A 14,172-nucleotide genomic window follows, 5' to 3' on the forward strand; every position below is an offset into this window, starting at 1 on the left:
ATATAATTGTAGATGCACAAAATTATCAAAATAGTTTAACATTTTTAAATAGATTTGAAATCATTACAAAATGATGACATATTTATAAAATAAAAACTATAAGAAACATGTGAAACCAACAAAATAAGAATTTCTATTTAAAAATAAAAATAAAAATCAATAATATATTTTATTTAAATAATAAGTTTTTATTCTTACCATTAAAAAAATATATTTCAAAGAAATAAAATAAAAGTATCATTAAATTTTAGTTTAAAAAATATTAAAATAACTATATAATATTTTTATTTTTCTCTAAAAATAAAAACTAAAAAATACTCAATTCTTGTTTCATTTAATATTTAAATTTTTGAAAGCAATATAAAAACACTAAACTTTATTTTTAAAAGCATTAATTATAATTAAATATATATAAATATAAAAAACAATATAAAAGCAATATTTAAATTTTTGAAAGCAATATAAAAAACACTAAACTTTATTTTTAAAAGCATTAATTATATATATATATATATATATAAAACATATGATTATTAAGTAAATTAAATTAGTACTCAATTTAAATATATTAAATATTAATTTTTTAATATAAATTTAATTAAATAAGACAATAAAAAGTAAACATAATTGTTTAGCATTCAAAAGGATGAAACCATTTGCACAGACTAACAAGCACAGACTGACAAGAAATTCAAGTCTGAAATGATTACTCTAGGCAAATGCGTTGCAGAAATTTGGTTCCACTTTTTGGCTACTGTGTTGCAAAAGGAGAGAAGCTTCTAGTTTACATGCACATGCCTAATGGAACCTTGTATGAAAAACTTCATGTTGTCGAGTCAGATGGTAATAGTATAGATTGGCCAAAAAGGTTAAAAATAGCAATTGCTGCAGCTAGAGGATTGGCTTGGCTTCACCATATCTGCAACCCTAGGGTTATCCATAGCAATGTAAGTTCTAAATGCATATTATTGAATGAATATTATGAACCGAGGATAGCAGAGTTCGGGCTTGCTCGGTTGGTGAATCCTTTAGATACCCATCTTAGCACATTTGTCAATGGTGATTTTGGCGTTTTGGGTTATGTAGCACCAGAATACATGTGAACCTTGGTTGCCACTTTGAAGGGGAATGTCTTTAATTTTGGGGTTGTTCTTCTAGAGTTGGTTTCTGGACAGAAACCTGTTGAAGTTGAAAATGTACATGAAAGTTTCAAGGGTAATTTAGTAGATTGGATCAGCAAGCTTTCAAAACATGGTAATGCTCAGGAAACCATCGACAAAGATTTGGTTGGCAGGGAATATGATGCAGAGCCTGTACAAAAGTTCTGGAAGTGGCTACTAACTGTGTTCTTTCTCCAGACAAGGAGAGGCCTTCTATGCACGAGGTTCACCATCTGCTAAGAGCTATTGGTGAGAATTACAACTTTTCAGATCAGCATGATGATATGCCTATTGTATCAGATGCTGCTGAGTGTGATTACTCAAATGAGCTTATAGTGGCAATACAACCAAAGTGAACTTTGGCTATAGCTATGGGTACGCCTCAGGAAAGTCTTTGGCAAATGGCAAAGATAACTCAGATTCTTAACTGTAACATTTTTGTGGGAGCTGAGCTACGGCGTGAATATAATTATGGATTGATAGTCTGCTACCTCCTTCAAAAAGTCTGCTAACCAAATTAATCTTGAAGACTTATCATCTACCATCATGCAAGTGCTCTCATCTCTGCAGGAGAACATGGATAACTTCTTGAAACATGCCAGAGGATTCATTGGCAGATTAATATAACTTATATATTCTAAATTATTTCTAGGTAAATTTTGTTGGGCAATAGATCCAAGGTGAGAAAATAGTTGTATTCAGTTCTGCTTTATATTTTATCATTTATGATTGCGAAATTTTTGCTCTACATCTGTTTTTAAAAACAAAAAGCTTCTTTGGAAATTGCAACTGATTTGTCAGCTAACAACTTTTACTCATGATAAACAAATTTTGCCAAAAGCTATAGCAGATTTGAAAAAAGAAGTTCAAAATGACTAATACGATGTAAGAATCCTCTCATCCAAACCTTTTTTTTTTAATTGATTGTAAGTATACATTGATTTATCAAATAGAAAAAAAACACAAAATGATATATTTTTTATAGATTTATCCTCAAAATAGCAATTATGTCAATTTATCTTAAACATATAAAGTTACATCAAATTAGAAGGATTTGATCAAATGATATTTTCTAACTACTAATTTGAGCTACAAATGAGCACACTTTTCATCCATTACTAATATTCTAGACATATCCATTACTAATATTCTAAACATATATCAATAAATTAATTTTCCTTCAGACTTTTGTTAAGGTGTGTTTTGAAGACATGTTGGGTATTACATCATTCTCGTATGGTTTGTTTATTTGTTTGTAATTTGTTATGGGCTGTTAGTCTATTTAGGTAAGTATCTGTTATTTTGTTAAACCCTGTGAGTGCCAGATTAAGCACACTGTTGCAATCATTCTCCTGTATAAATATCTTTCATAATGTAATATGATGGCATCTTTTGGGTCTTAATTTGTCAATATGGTATCAGAGCCACGCTGATTCACTGGAGTTTTCTCCAAGCTAATCGGAGGCAGTGTTGTTATTTGCTATGATCTCCTTCGGAGTAAGCGGCGTTGGTGTACGAGATCCAGTTACTACCGCTTGAATGGATTTCATTATCAACGAATGCAAATGCCGATAGAAATCTCCAGTCTTGTGATTTCCTATAATCAAGATTTCTATTCTAAGCAATGGTTAAATATCTACATGTGATGTGCATCATCTCTGAAAGAAAGAATGATTGAAATCAATTTCACGAGCTTGAAGGTAAAGATCGGTGGTGAACTTTACAGCCTCCTGGTGCCATAATTATTGATAAGACAACCTATGCTCTTGTCGCTGCTTTGCCTGCGAACTCATGCGAAAACATCTAGCTCTGGGTGTATTGAAATTGTTGGCTTTTTCATTTTCTGTGTCGCAGTTAGATCAAAAAGCGATGTTCATCGGATTTTCTAAACCAATTTGGCCAGCACATTGAAAAGTCAAGGACCATGGAAAGAGGCAGAGCGATATCAAGGTGCCATGCAAGAAGAGTTTCACAGGCTGGTGATATTTTTCTTTTATTTATTTCTGTAATTGTATAGCTCTCTTTATGAGATATACCAAGCCAAGAAGATCTCTAGGTAGAGTTTATTACACTATCATTAGTGTGAATTTATAATTCACATTAAGCAGAGTTTAAAAAAAATAATTAAAAATTGGAAGCTTATGTTCTGAAACAAATTATGTAACTCTCAGCTCTTTAAAGAAGGTGTTATTTTTCTTCCTTCTCTAACACAATGACAGGGAGTTCTCCAAAATTCATTCTCCCCAATTCTTAGCTATTGTGTGGGGACAAATGGAGTAGTTTCTCACATTGAAACCCCATTATGGTATAGTCACTCATGGAGATGATACCACCCATGAAATCAAAGGTATCAGTGACATCTCATTGAAGTTTGGCATTAATCATTGCATGATTACCAATGGTTTGTATGTGCCAGGACTTACCAAAAATATCCTATCTATTAATCAACTTTTTGACCACAACCTTAGGATTGAGTTTGATAGCAATCATGATAAAAAGATTTGTCTTATCAAAGAAAAGTCTAAAAATGACAAGATTGTTGCCAGTGCTACTGAGATTGGCAAAATGCTAAAGCTTCATACAACTACTAATAATCAAGCCTTAGTGACTCAGGAAAATGATCTTTCTTTGCTTTGGCACTAGTTATTTGCTAAAACTCAATCAGAAAAGCATGGTCAAAGGGCTTCCCTCACTTGAGAAGATGAGTGTAGTTTGTTCTAGTTGTGTTGTTGGAAAACAACATAGAGCACCTTTATACTCAAGTGCGCATTGTGCTAGCCAAACTTTGCAACTGGTACATACCGATCTGTGCAGTCCTATGACACCTACTCATAAAGGATATAGGTACTTTAAGTTTTTTGTTGATGATCATACAAGGAAAATGTGGGCATATTTCTTGCATCATAAAGATGAAGTTATTTCATATTTTAAAGAGTTTCACAGTCAGGTGGAGAAAGATACGAATCATAATACTCTTACCCTCCACTTAGATCGAGGGGGGAATACACCAGCATAGAACTCTCCATGTATCTAAAAGAAAATGGAATTCGAAGTCACCTCATAGTAGCATACACATCTCAGAAAAATAGAGTTATTGAATGAAGAAATCGAATCATCGTGGAGATGGTTCGAAGTATGGTGAAATATTCTCAACTAGAGCATGCATATTGGGCTGAAGCTGTTCACACAATAGTTTATGTTTTGAATTGTGCACCAACCAAAGCCCTTGATGGCATCACTCCAAAAGAAGTGTGGACAGGGATAGAGCCTTCTATCTCATATCTTTGTGTTTTTGGATGCACTAAATGTAATGTTCCCTACGTCGTACGATGCCTTCAGACGCTACTCCTCGTACGATGATGATCGTACATGTTCTCCTTGTGATATTCATACTCCTCCATGTATGGTGATGACCGTATTGTTCTCTCCCTTGATGTCCGTACGGTATACCCTCCTTGACCATACGGTGAGTATTGGGTGAGTGTACGGTAGATGTTGTTCGGCCATACAGGGTGTACGATGAGTATTGGGTGAGTGTACGGTAGATGTTGTTCGGCCATACGGGGTGTACGATGAGTATTGGGTGAGTGTACGGTAGACGTTGTTCGGCCATACGGGGTGTACGTAGTGGTCGTACGGTGGGTGAACACCCGTCGGTAGATGTTGTTCAGCTGTACGAGGTGTACAGTAGACATAGATTCAATATGTATTAGCATGGAAAATGCATACAAACTATTTGACAAAATGACTATAGGAAATGTCATCTATTAATTTAAAAAAATCATATTCTTGAATATGGTACATAAGGGTTGCCTAGAAATAAATGAATAAGACTACATATTCTTGAAATTATATATACAAAATCTGTATTCAATATAATCAATCTTTAAGTTAACAAAATTTGTATTCAATGTAATCAATTTTTGAGTTAACCATTTTCATTGGTTATAATAAAATGTTGAGTTCAAATTAACTTGAATTTGTTTATTTTTATTTTTTTTTCACATTTCAAAATCAATTTACTTACATTGTAAATAGCTACTCGTAACAAAAGCAAATTTCATTTCTTACGATTTTTCTGCCTTCCAATATATTTCCAAAATTATATCTCACTATTCAATTAACAGTGTAGGTGCTAGTTAATAGATGATCTCAACTATTTAATCTCTATGATTTTCATTATATGTTTCAATTTTTGGCTGTTGGATCCCTTTTCAAATCCGCTAGCATAGAGAGGTTGCAGTTTGCAGAAACCTGTGAGCAAAAGTAAATATGAGCTCCATGTTTGGAGAAAATATGTTCGTGAGCAAGAGCTATTGCAGAAGCCTCGATTTTAAGGCCTCCAAAGAAGCGTAGCACTTAAAGACATCCCAGAGGGTAAACCCTTCCATGTGTTCCATTACCTCATCACTTGTGTCCCTTACATAACTTGGTTTTTATGTGGCAGCATAGTCACTTCCAAAACTTAGTACAAACTTAATACCCTCTATTAATTAATTTTTAATTTTATCACCTTGTCCTTCAAATTTTTTGTGTTCTATAGAACTTAAGAATTTTAAACTTATATGCATTTAATATTAATATTAGATTATTTTAATTAAAAAATTTTAAATTGTAAACTTTTTATCAACGTTTATAACAAAATTTAATCTAATGTTTAATTAAGAGTTTTCTAATTTTAAATTTCTAATCTCTAAATTTAATTTTTATGTTATCTGAGTTAGTACAATTGTTTATTTTTTTTCAAGGTGCAATGAAAATAATATAGAAGGGATTATATTTTTCAATCTAAAAAACACTTATAAGTTTAATTTATTTTAATTTTTAATTTTAATAAAAATTACATTATTACATATCAAATATATAATTAATTGATTTTAAGAAATCAATTAATTTTTATAGATGATGCTCTTGCATTATAAGATTTCTTTTGGCGTATTTTACATTATTTTTTAAATATACAAGTATGCTAGTATATCTTCATTTGTAAAATTTGAATTTGACAATTGGGAGAGAGTGTGATTTTAAGAGAGAATTGTGAAGGTACTTGAGATTTCTTGGAAGGAATGGAGCTTTTTCCACCATTTGCACAAGTTAGAGTTAGGAAGTAGGCTTGTGTATATTTCATTGTTTTATTTTGTGAAATGGTGCATGTTTATTGAGATTGAAAGAGTAATTGGATGTTGGATGGTTTAATTGTATTTGAGATGATTTTTTTTCTCTTTTTGCATTTTGTGTTTCTCTAAAGGAAAGATGTGGGGATTGGAATATTTTACTTTCATTTTAGAAATATAATTTTTTATAAGCTTGTGAAGGTTTGAGATAGTGTTTTAATATTACTTCTTTGTCAGATTCCACCCTATAGATTGTAAGCCTAGGCATGTATTGTGGTTTTGAGTTGGATGAGGGAAACCTTGTTGAGATTACTTGCATATTTTGAGAGATAAGTGGTGATACTCTTGTTTGAAATGAAATTGGTATAAATGATTATTGTGGGATTACGACTTGTGAATTTATGAGGTTGTCAATTATGTTGGAAGAGATGTTACCAAAGAGATAAGTGTTTGCACATGATATATGCTAGATTGTGGAATAGATTTGTTGTGTATGTATTCTATTTCTCAATTGGGGTAGTAAGTCCCTTGATAATCCATTCTCTCCAATGGAAAGTTGTAAGGTCCCCTTTCTAGCATATTTGATAAATTTTGTCATTAGCCCATTTTTATATGGTCCTATAGGCTAACCAGGACATCTAAGGGATCTTGGGGACATTTGTTCTTAGATAGTTTTAGTTTTAGGCAATTTCGAGGTGATTTGGTGTAGTTTCTGCATACTATCTATTTATAGTAAGTCAATTATGGGCACCAATAGAGTCATTTAGTAGGCTAACGATTTTGAGGATAGTTGATGGATTTAGTTTTGATGAGCAACTCAATTTCATATAGCTCAGTGGGTTTAAATAAAATAATGATAAAGTTGTAATTTAATAAAGTTAAATTAAAAGATTTAACTTTATTGTTATTTATTATTAAAGGGCTAGATATAAAGTAAAGATGATTTATTTTAAAAGAACTGAATGAGGCCTTTATTATTTTGTACACCACATTAGGAAAACTAAAAAGTGACTTTATTTATCCCACATTGACTGATGGAAAGAGTGAGGCCCCTTGAGATTGTTATTAAAGCAAACTAGTGAAGTTCATTTGGCATGTTTAATTGTAGATTTCAGAAGTTTGCCTACAAGAGAGTTCTTTCAAGGGTTTGTGAGGGTGAAATCCCTCATAAGTGACATTCTCTATGCTATTGAGAGACATAGTTTGGAGGATTTTTTGGTGATTTCATCCAGGAAACACAACGGGGCTTCATTATTGGTTTGATATATACAGTTTGATCCACCGAGTGCTTAGGGTAGATTTAGATAAGTTTGTTAGAGCAGATTTGAGGATATTTATGACAACAAAAGAAGGAAAATGGAAGATTTTAGAGTTTGCTACAATGTTGTGCTATATTACCGCTATTATAGTAGTTTTTCTATAGTACACGCTGCTATAGTGATTTGGTATATTTTGGCTGATTTTAGTTTAAAATCAGACTTATGCATTTCTAGATGCATCCAATTTAGAGTGCCATTTGGATGTTTTTGTGGGCAGTTCTAGAAAAAAAAAAGTCACATTTTGTGGGTATGTGTGATTTTGATATTAGATGATATTTAATGAACTGGGTTGTCTTTATTTTAGAGAGAAACTAAATATTTAGATTTACAAATATATCTAGAATTTTTAGCCCATTGAATTTATGAGTATTGCAATCACTTCTGAATAGTTTATTGTTGTGCTTCTTTTGGTAATACAAACACTTCAAAAAAACAAGAAACCCCTTTTACAACTTCTGTCAAGTTTTGAAAGATAAAATAAACAAAAAAAAATTTATAATAAAGAGAACAAGTCAGGTTGTTACAAAAGTTCCTAGGAAAGTTCAAGAAGATGAGTACCAATTCAAAGAAAGTTTTCTCATGAGGAAAAATGTCGCTAGAAAGGGAGACTCGTTTTCTAGAAATTCACAAAATGGGGCCCTATTTTTTAAAGTATATTTTTAAAAAAATAATGGGCCCTATTTTGTAATTTTTTTTTTAAAGTTCCTATAAACTCATTTTCACACTTTTAATAATGGGCCACCCATTACATTTAAATAATAGGGACCTACTCTAGATTGAGTCCCTGTTATTTAAAATTTGAAAACTAAGTTCACCCTGTACATTGGGTTTCAGATCAGGATAGTCATGGAAAGATCAACCCTTAGCCTTAGACTTGCAAGTACAAGGTTGGATCAATGACATAAAAAATTATAAACTTCTGGAATATGTCTAATGCCCTTTTTAAAAGATTTTTGTACGAAATTAATAACCACTATAGATTACATTGTGTACTAGGATTCAAATATGTAATTTTTTAAGGATTTGATTATTTTTTCTATTTTTCAATTAATTTGTAATGAAACTAGTCCAAAAACTTGAAATATCAGGTTTACTTATTTATTTAATAACTTTTTAATTTTTTTTTGAAAAAAAATATATGGCACCAATCTACACAAAATTCTCTTTAGAATGGTCAGACATGAGGGGTTTTTAAAACAACAATTAGGGCCAATAAAAAAAATATATATTCAACAAAATGTTTTAAAAAATATCCTCACCAATCTTCAGTGACTTACAAATCTTTTTCCAAGAGGGTTAAGAAAAACTTTTATTTCGGTCAAATATCTAGTGGTTGTACACGTGTATGGTATGGTCTTGAAATAGACAATTTCTAAACAATGGTTTTTAGAAATCGCTTTTGAATGCGAATTTCTATCATCTAGGTATTAAAATAAATTACATATTTGGAAACTAGACTCCAAGGTCATTTCATATTGCTAACTTTTTTCAAGATTCAATATCTAAGTGCTTCACATTTTTAGGTCAAATATGACTAATTCTAAAAATAACACTATTGAACATCCAGAATACTAAGAGCGGAGGGGCGAATCTGTATTCCCTTGAACTTATTAAAACTTTTAATCAACCATCCACATAACATAACTAAATTGCAAAATTAAAATAAACTATAAGCAAGAACACAATACACTACATAACACCATAATTTATACGTGGAAAACCCAAGACGGGAAAAACCACTAAGAGGATTAGCTCCTAATATTATGTAACTAGTTACAACAATACAAGGTTGCTCACTATCAGATAGGCTCATTGCCCAGAGGATAACGACTCACTACCGGAGGATGGTTTGCAGCCAATATTAAAAAAAATGAACTGTTAATATTGCATCTATCATATGCATGAGTTACAGTTCCAATGAGGTGCATAATCACTTTCATATTAACATTCAGTGTACATAATCACTTTCACATTTGTTGTACATAATCACTTTCACATTCATTGTAGATCACATATAGTGATCAAAAGATCATGTGTACATCCTTCGCAAAGAAAATTTATATATATCAAACTATGTCTTCATGAAGTCGGCTTGACTGAAGTAAAGGTTAGCCCAAAAGCCTTTACACGCTACTGCTCAACAAATCTTATCATACCAGAGAAGTCGGCCAAAGCATAAAAGAGCTTCTCCATACATCAAGGAATATACGTAATTGATCAAATCTAATAAATTATTGATGATTCTAGAGGGGACCAGATCAAAACCTTCATGCTGCACTATGCCAGTAAGGAGGGTACAATATTACCAGACCCATAACTGTGCCACAACAAAACAATAGCACCTGAAATATTACATATAAATGTTAGACCAAATAAAAAACAAGTTCTCAAAATATTACAAAGATATATGGTATTGCAGAGCAATGTAGACCCAAAAAGGAATATGTTGGACCCAAGGGAATATTGGAGCTTGTGGGGCTCGAACTAGAATATGCTGAACACCATCTTTTGTGTTACTTGTTTGAATTTCCCCACTGTCCTTATGTGAAAAGCTTTTGCTGCGAAAGGATTTATTACTTTGAGAAAGAAATAATGTCTTTTAAAAGCAGATAGGACCTCTCCTGAGCTCAGAGTATTCTTATAGCCAATTGCACAATGATCACATTGTGCCTCAGCCATTGTAAGACCTCTCTATTTGTCTGCTTATCGCTCTAAAGTTCAGTAAACGACTTTGGAGCATACTCGTCCACCCACAACTGCTCATTTGTTGTTTGGCTACATAAAGTGGTTTGATCCCTCACATCTTCTGTGATAGCTTGGCAAGCCTGTTCAAACATGTACCTTTTGAACCTTTCAATGATAACATGAATTAACTCGGTCAAAGTCCTTAGGAGCTTCACTTTATATATTAGAGTAGCTACCATAATTTACAGTATTCCTTGTGAAATTTTAAGAGTAGCTGTTATTATTAACCACACAACTGTCATTACACTTGATCTAAACAATTCCATTTTATGCTCGTGACTTCCTGAGGAAATTGGAATATGTTGCTTATCAAAACTAGTGGATTCTGACAGATTTCCCCAAATATATCAGTTGTTTGATAATCTCATGAACCAAAACTCATGTTTATCTGCAGTTTCTACTTGTATATATATTATATTTCTCAGCAGGCCTTTCCATATTTTCATATGGAATCATTTTTTCCAATCTTCCAACAGGTATATCCACCCTGTATTCACTCTAGTTAGTCCTTCCATCAGAAGTTATACAGCGAAGGGGATGATCACTGCAGAAGACCAGTTTTTTTCGTCGATATGAAGAGTAATCTTGCAATAGGACCAGTGCTGGTGGACAAATAACAAGCAGAGGTCTTCAAAAGCTTTTCTATAGGATCAACATTGAGGCTTAGTTTGAATATATCCTCAAGCCCACCTTCTGCCTTAATAATCTGTATTGATTCCAACTTTGTGTTGCCCTTAAGCCGCATCACTGCATCAACAGCCAACACTGCAAAATGTTTATTTGTCCTGTGCAAGGATTTTGTATATCGGAGTGGTCATTGCAATCTTCATCATAGCTTCTGCATTCCTTTTATTATCCCAGACCCACCTTTCTTATTACGAGCATACTTAACAACCATTCAATAGCATCCTGGCATGGGTTTTGAATTAGCCAACATGAAATTTCAGATTAGGGGAGTTTAAAATTTTTAGTGCTAAAAAATAAGGGTCACACAACCTAAACTAAGTTTAAAGTTAATAACTTTGTTAACCTAAATTGGTTGTATACTGTAGAGGAAATGCAAAATGAAAAAACAGTAATCAATTGCATTTTATGTAAAAGCAGGCCGAGAACATGACAACAAAAAATAAAATGCAAATCATACATAGCAAAATATCAAATGCAGCAGAGAGGATGGGGAAGACAATATACAAAATCAGAGCAAGGAGGAAGACACAAAAAAAAATTTGTAGCAAGGAGGATGGGTAAGATACATTTTGTGTTCATAGAAATCTAGAAGATGAAACAGGGAAAATAAAATCATTTGTTAAAACTTAAGAGTGCACGTCTGCTCACTCCTTTAGTTGTGTTGCTCAACCTTCGCTTATCCCTATGCTTGTGCCGCTTAGGCTTAGCTTCTGTCTATCCTTGCTCATGCCATTTAGCGTCTTCTTAGCCTCTTGGCCCTTGTTCATGTTGTTTGTATTAATTGTCTACACATGACTATATTAATGAAAAAAGTAGGGTTTTCTATGTTTTCAGATTAGATCTTTCATTTTGAAAAATATTCACTTGGATACGACACAAACAACTAGGTTACTGAATTTAGATGCATGTTACATGGCTAAAGGTTTGTCCTCATTTTGAGTACAAGCGGGCATGGTACTTGAACCATATCATACTTGTACGTGTATAGGGTACACCAATACAAATAATAGAGCTTGTGTGAGAAGCCACCCTTTTTGTAGCTACAAAACTGTTGCAATTTATTTCCAGTCTAACTATGAAGGCCTTTTGCCAAACAGTTCACATACATTCTTATGTGCACAGTTTCTGGACTGTAATATGTTTGTGGAGTTCATTGATGGTTTGAAACACAATGCAAACAATCTTCATGAAATGCTCGTGGTTATCTGGATAGGCAATTTATCTTAACATTCTTCCCAAGTGTTGTGATGTTTTCACACTTCACCCCATTGCAAATGGGGATCCCCACTTTTGTTTTTGCTCTTTAGGTAGATGTTTTGCTTAGATAGTCTTAGCTTAGCAATAATCTCTTAGTTTTAGCCTTTGCTTATGAGAGGGTGGCGTATCAAGATCAAAGTTGTCAATTCGCTAATATTATCAAAAGTTGTCATGAAGCATGAAATAAAACAAACTTATAAAGTCTTTAAGATAGCAAATGCCAAGAAGTATACGTAAAATACTAGAAATATATTTGATTTTATTTGTTACGGATAAAAATACTTATTGGGGTAATCAATTTAGGGCAAACTTCTTTTTTCCTGATTACTCTGACGGCTAACCCATACAACCAAATTTCAGTTTCTACAGTTTCATGTGTATTATAATCTAGTCTTTTGAGATATAAAGTAATTGAATTTTATAGACAACTTCCTGCAAAGCTAATTAAATTGCTGTGTATGATTAGTTTTTCTCTTCTGATTGCCTGTGTGATATGTAGGAAAAAGACATGACCTGGATCGGATGGTTGTTTTTTCAGCTATTTGGTTGCTGAAATGGCCTTACAATTTTTGTGGAGCTTTATACTAGCAATTCTTGATTTATATGCATTACTCATAAAGAGAGGCCTTAACAATTCAGTATTGCTAAGCTTGTTTGTGGTGGGAGATTGGGTATGAAGATCTATTTCTCTCTGTTCTGTTCATGATTTTAGAAATTTTTTATCATGAGAGGATACTTGTCTTTGTTATCTCTGCACTTTGTAATATAAGTTTACGAAGAAGTTAATGACAATAAATTTTTCTGAAGGCAGGTCACTGCAACATTGTCACTTGCAGCAGCCTGCTCGGCAGCAGGAGTGACTGTTCTTTTTGATAACGATCTAAGCTATTGTGATCAAATACATTGCCACAGATATCAACTTTCTGCTGCAATGGCCTTCTTAAGTTGGCTATTGGTCGGAATTTCATCTCTCTTAACATTTTGGCTGTTAGCTTCTGAATAGCTTTTATTATAATTGATTTGAACCACAAGAAGTAAAAGAAAAAGGGCACTGTAAAGTAAGCTCCATCAAAGAAGTTAAGATAACCTGTTGCTTTGAACATGTATCTTAGAACCTCTGTCATAAGTTCAAGTGGCTTGATTCAAGGGTCTGCATATCCTACTCAACCACTAAGCCTTCTCCATTTAACCTATACAGTTATGACTGTTTGTCTCATCTGCTTCTTGTAGCTGTGTAAGAGGACTTGAAAATTGAGTACTCATATTTTTTCTCCTCATTAGCTTTTGGGGCAACGCTTTGGATTGTGAATAGTTTATAAGGTGGCAAGTTGAAATTGTATTTGATCTTATATTAAATTATAAAAGGAGTCTATTCCAATTCACAGAAGATTACAGTTTATTTATATTTGTGTATAGTAGCTGATATAGAAATATCTTTAATTAACAATCAAAAATCCTAGTTTGGTTGTGGAACCTCATTTGTTTGGTTCTGTTAAATGGAAATTCTTTCCTATGAAAATTCATTTTTAACATAAGGATGCAAAATATTGTTATTTAAGCATGATCTAATTTTAATAAATTGACGTGTTAGCATATAAATGGTACTGATTTAATTATCCTCATTTGAGAAAGGCCTCTTTGAATGACTAGACTGGGGAGATTGGTGAGGATGGAGTAATGGGTTGCCTGCAAGGCAGATTTAAAGATGCAATTGAAGATTTAAATTTTTTACATCAAAGTAGCAGCTCAACATAAAACCAGTTACAGATAAGCAAAAACACAAGAGCTTACATATGATTACAAAATGTATCACCATGAGAAAACTTACAGCATTTTAAAAAGGAAAAAAATGAAGTAGAAAAACTTATTTAATTGCCAGCCAATGTCTAT

The 14,172-nt window shown here is 32.7% G+C and overlaps 1 protein-coding gene and 1 pseudogene across 1 annotated transcript; both read left to right on the forward strand.

Annotated features, from left to right (window-relative positions):
• Window positions 1-678: 678 nt before the first annotated feature.
• Window positions 679-1,516, forward strand: LOC131873151 (probably inactive leucine-rich repeat receptor-like protein kinase At5g48380; annotated as a pseudogene).
• A 10,460-nt stretch (window positions 1,517-11,976) lies between these two features.
• On the forward strand, window positions 11,977-13,669 carry LOC131079104 (CASP-like protein 5B1). Its single transcript, XM_058016987.2, has 4 exons — window positions 11,977-12,001; window positions 12,148-12,157; window positions 12,821-12,953; window positions 13,094-13,669. The coding sequence occupies exons 1-4, from the start codon at window positions 11,977-11,979 to the stop codon at window positions 13,283-13,285; spliced, it is 360 nt and encodes a 119-aa protein (XP_057872970.2). The 3' UTR covers window positions 13,286-13,669.
• Window positions 13,670-14,172: the final 503 nt, after the last annotated feature.

This window comes from Cryptomeria japonica, unplaced genomic scaffold, assembly GCF_030272615.1.
Source record: "Cryptomeria japonica unplaced genomic scaffold, Sugi_1.0 HiC_scaffold_1099, whole genome shotgun sequence".
Classification (NCBI taxonomy): Eukaryota; Viridiplantae; Streptophyta; class Pinopsida; order Cupressales; family Cupressaceae; genus Cryptomeria; species Cryptomeria japonica.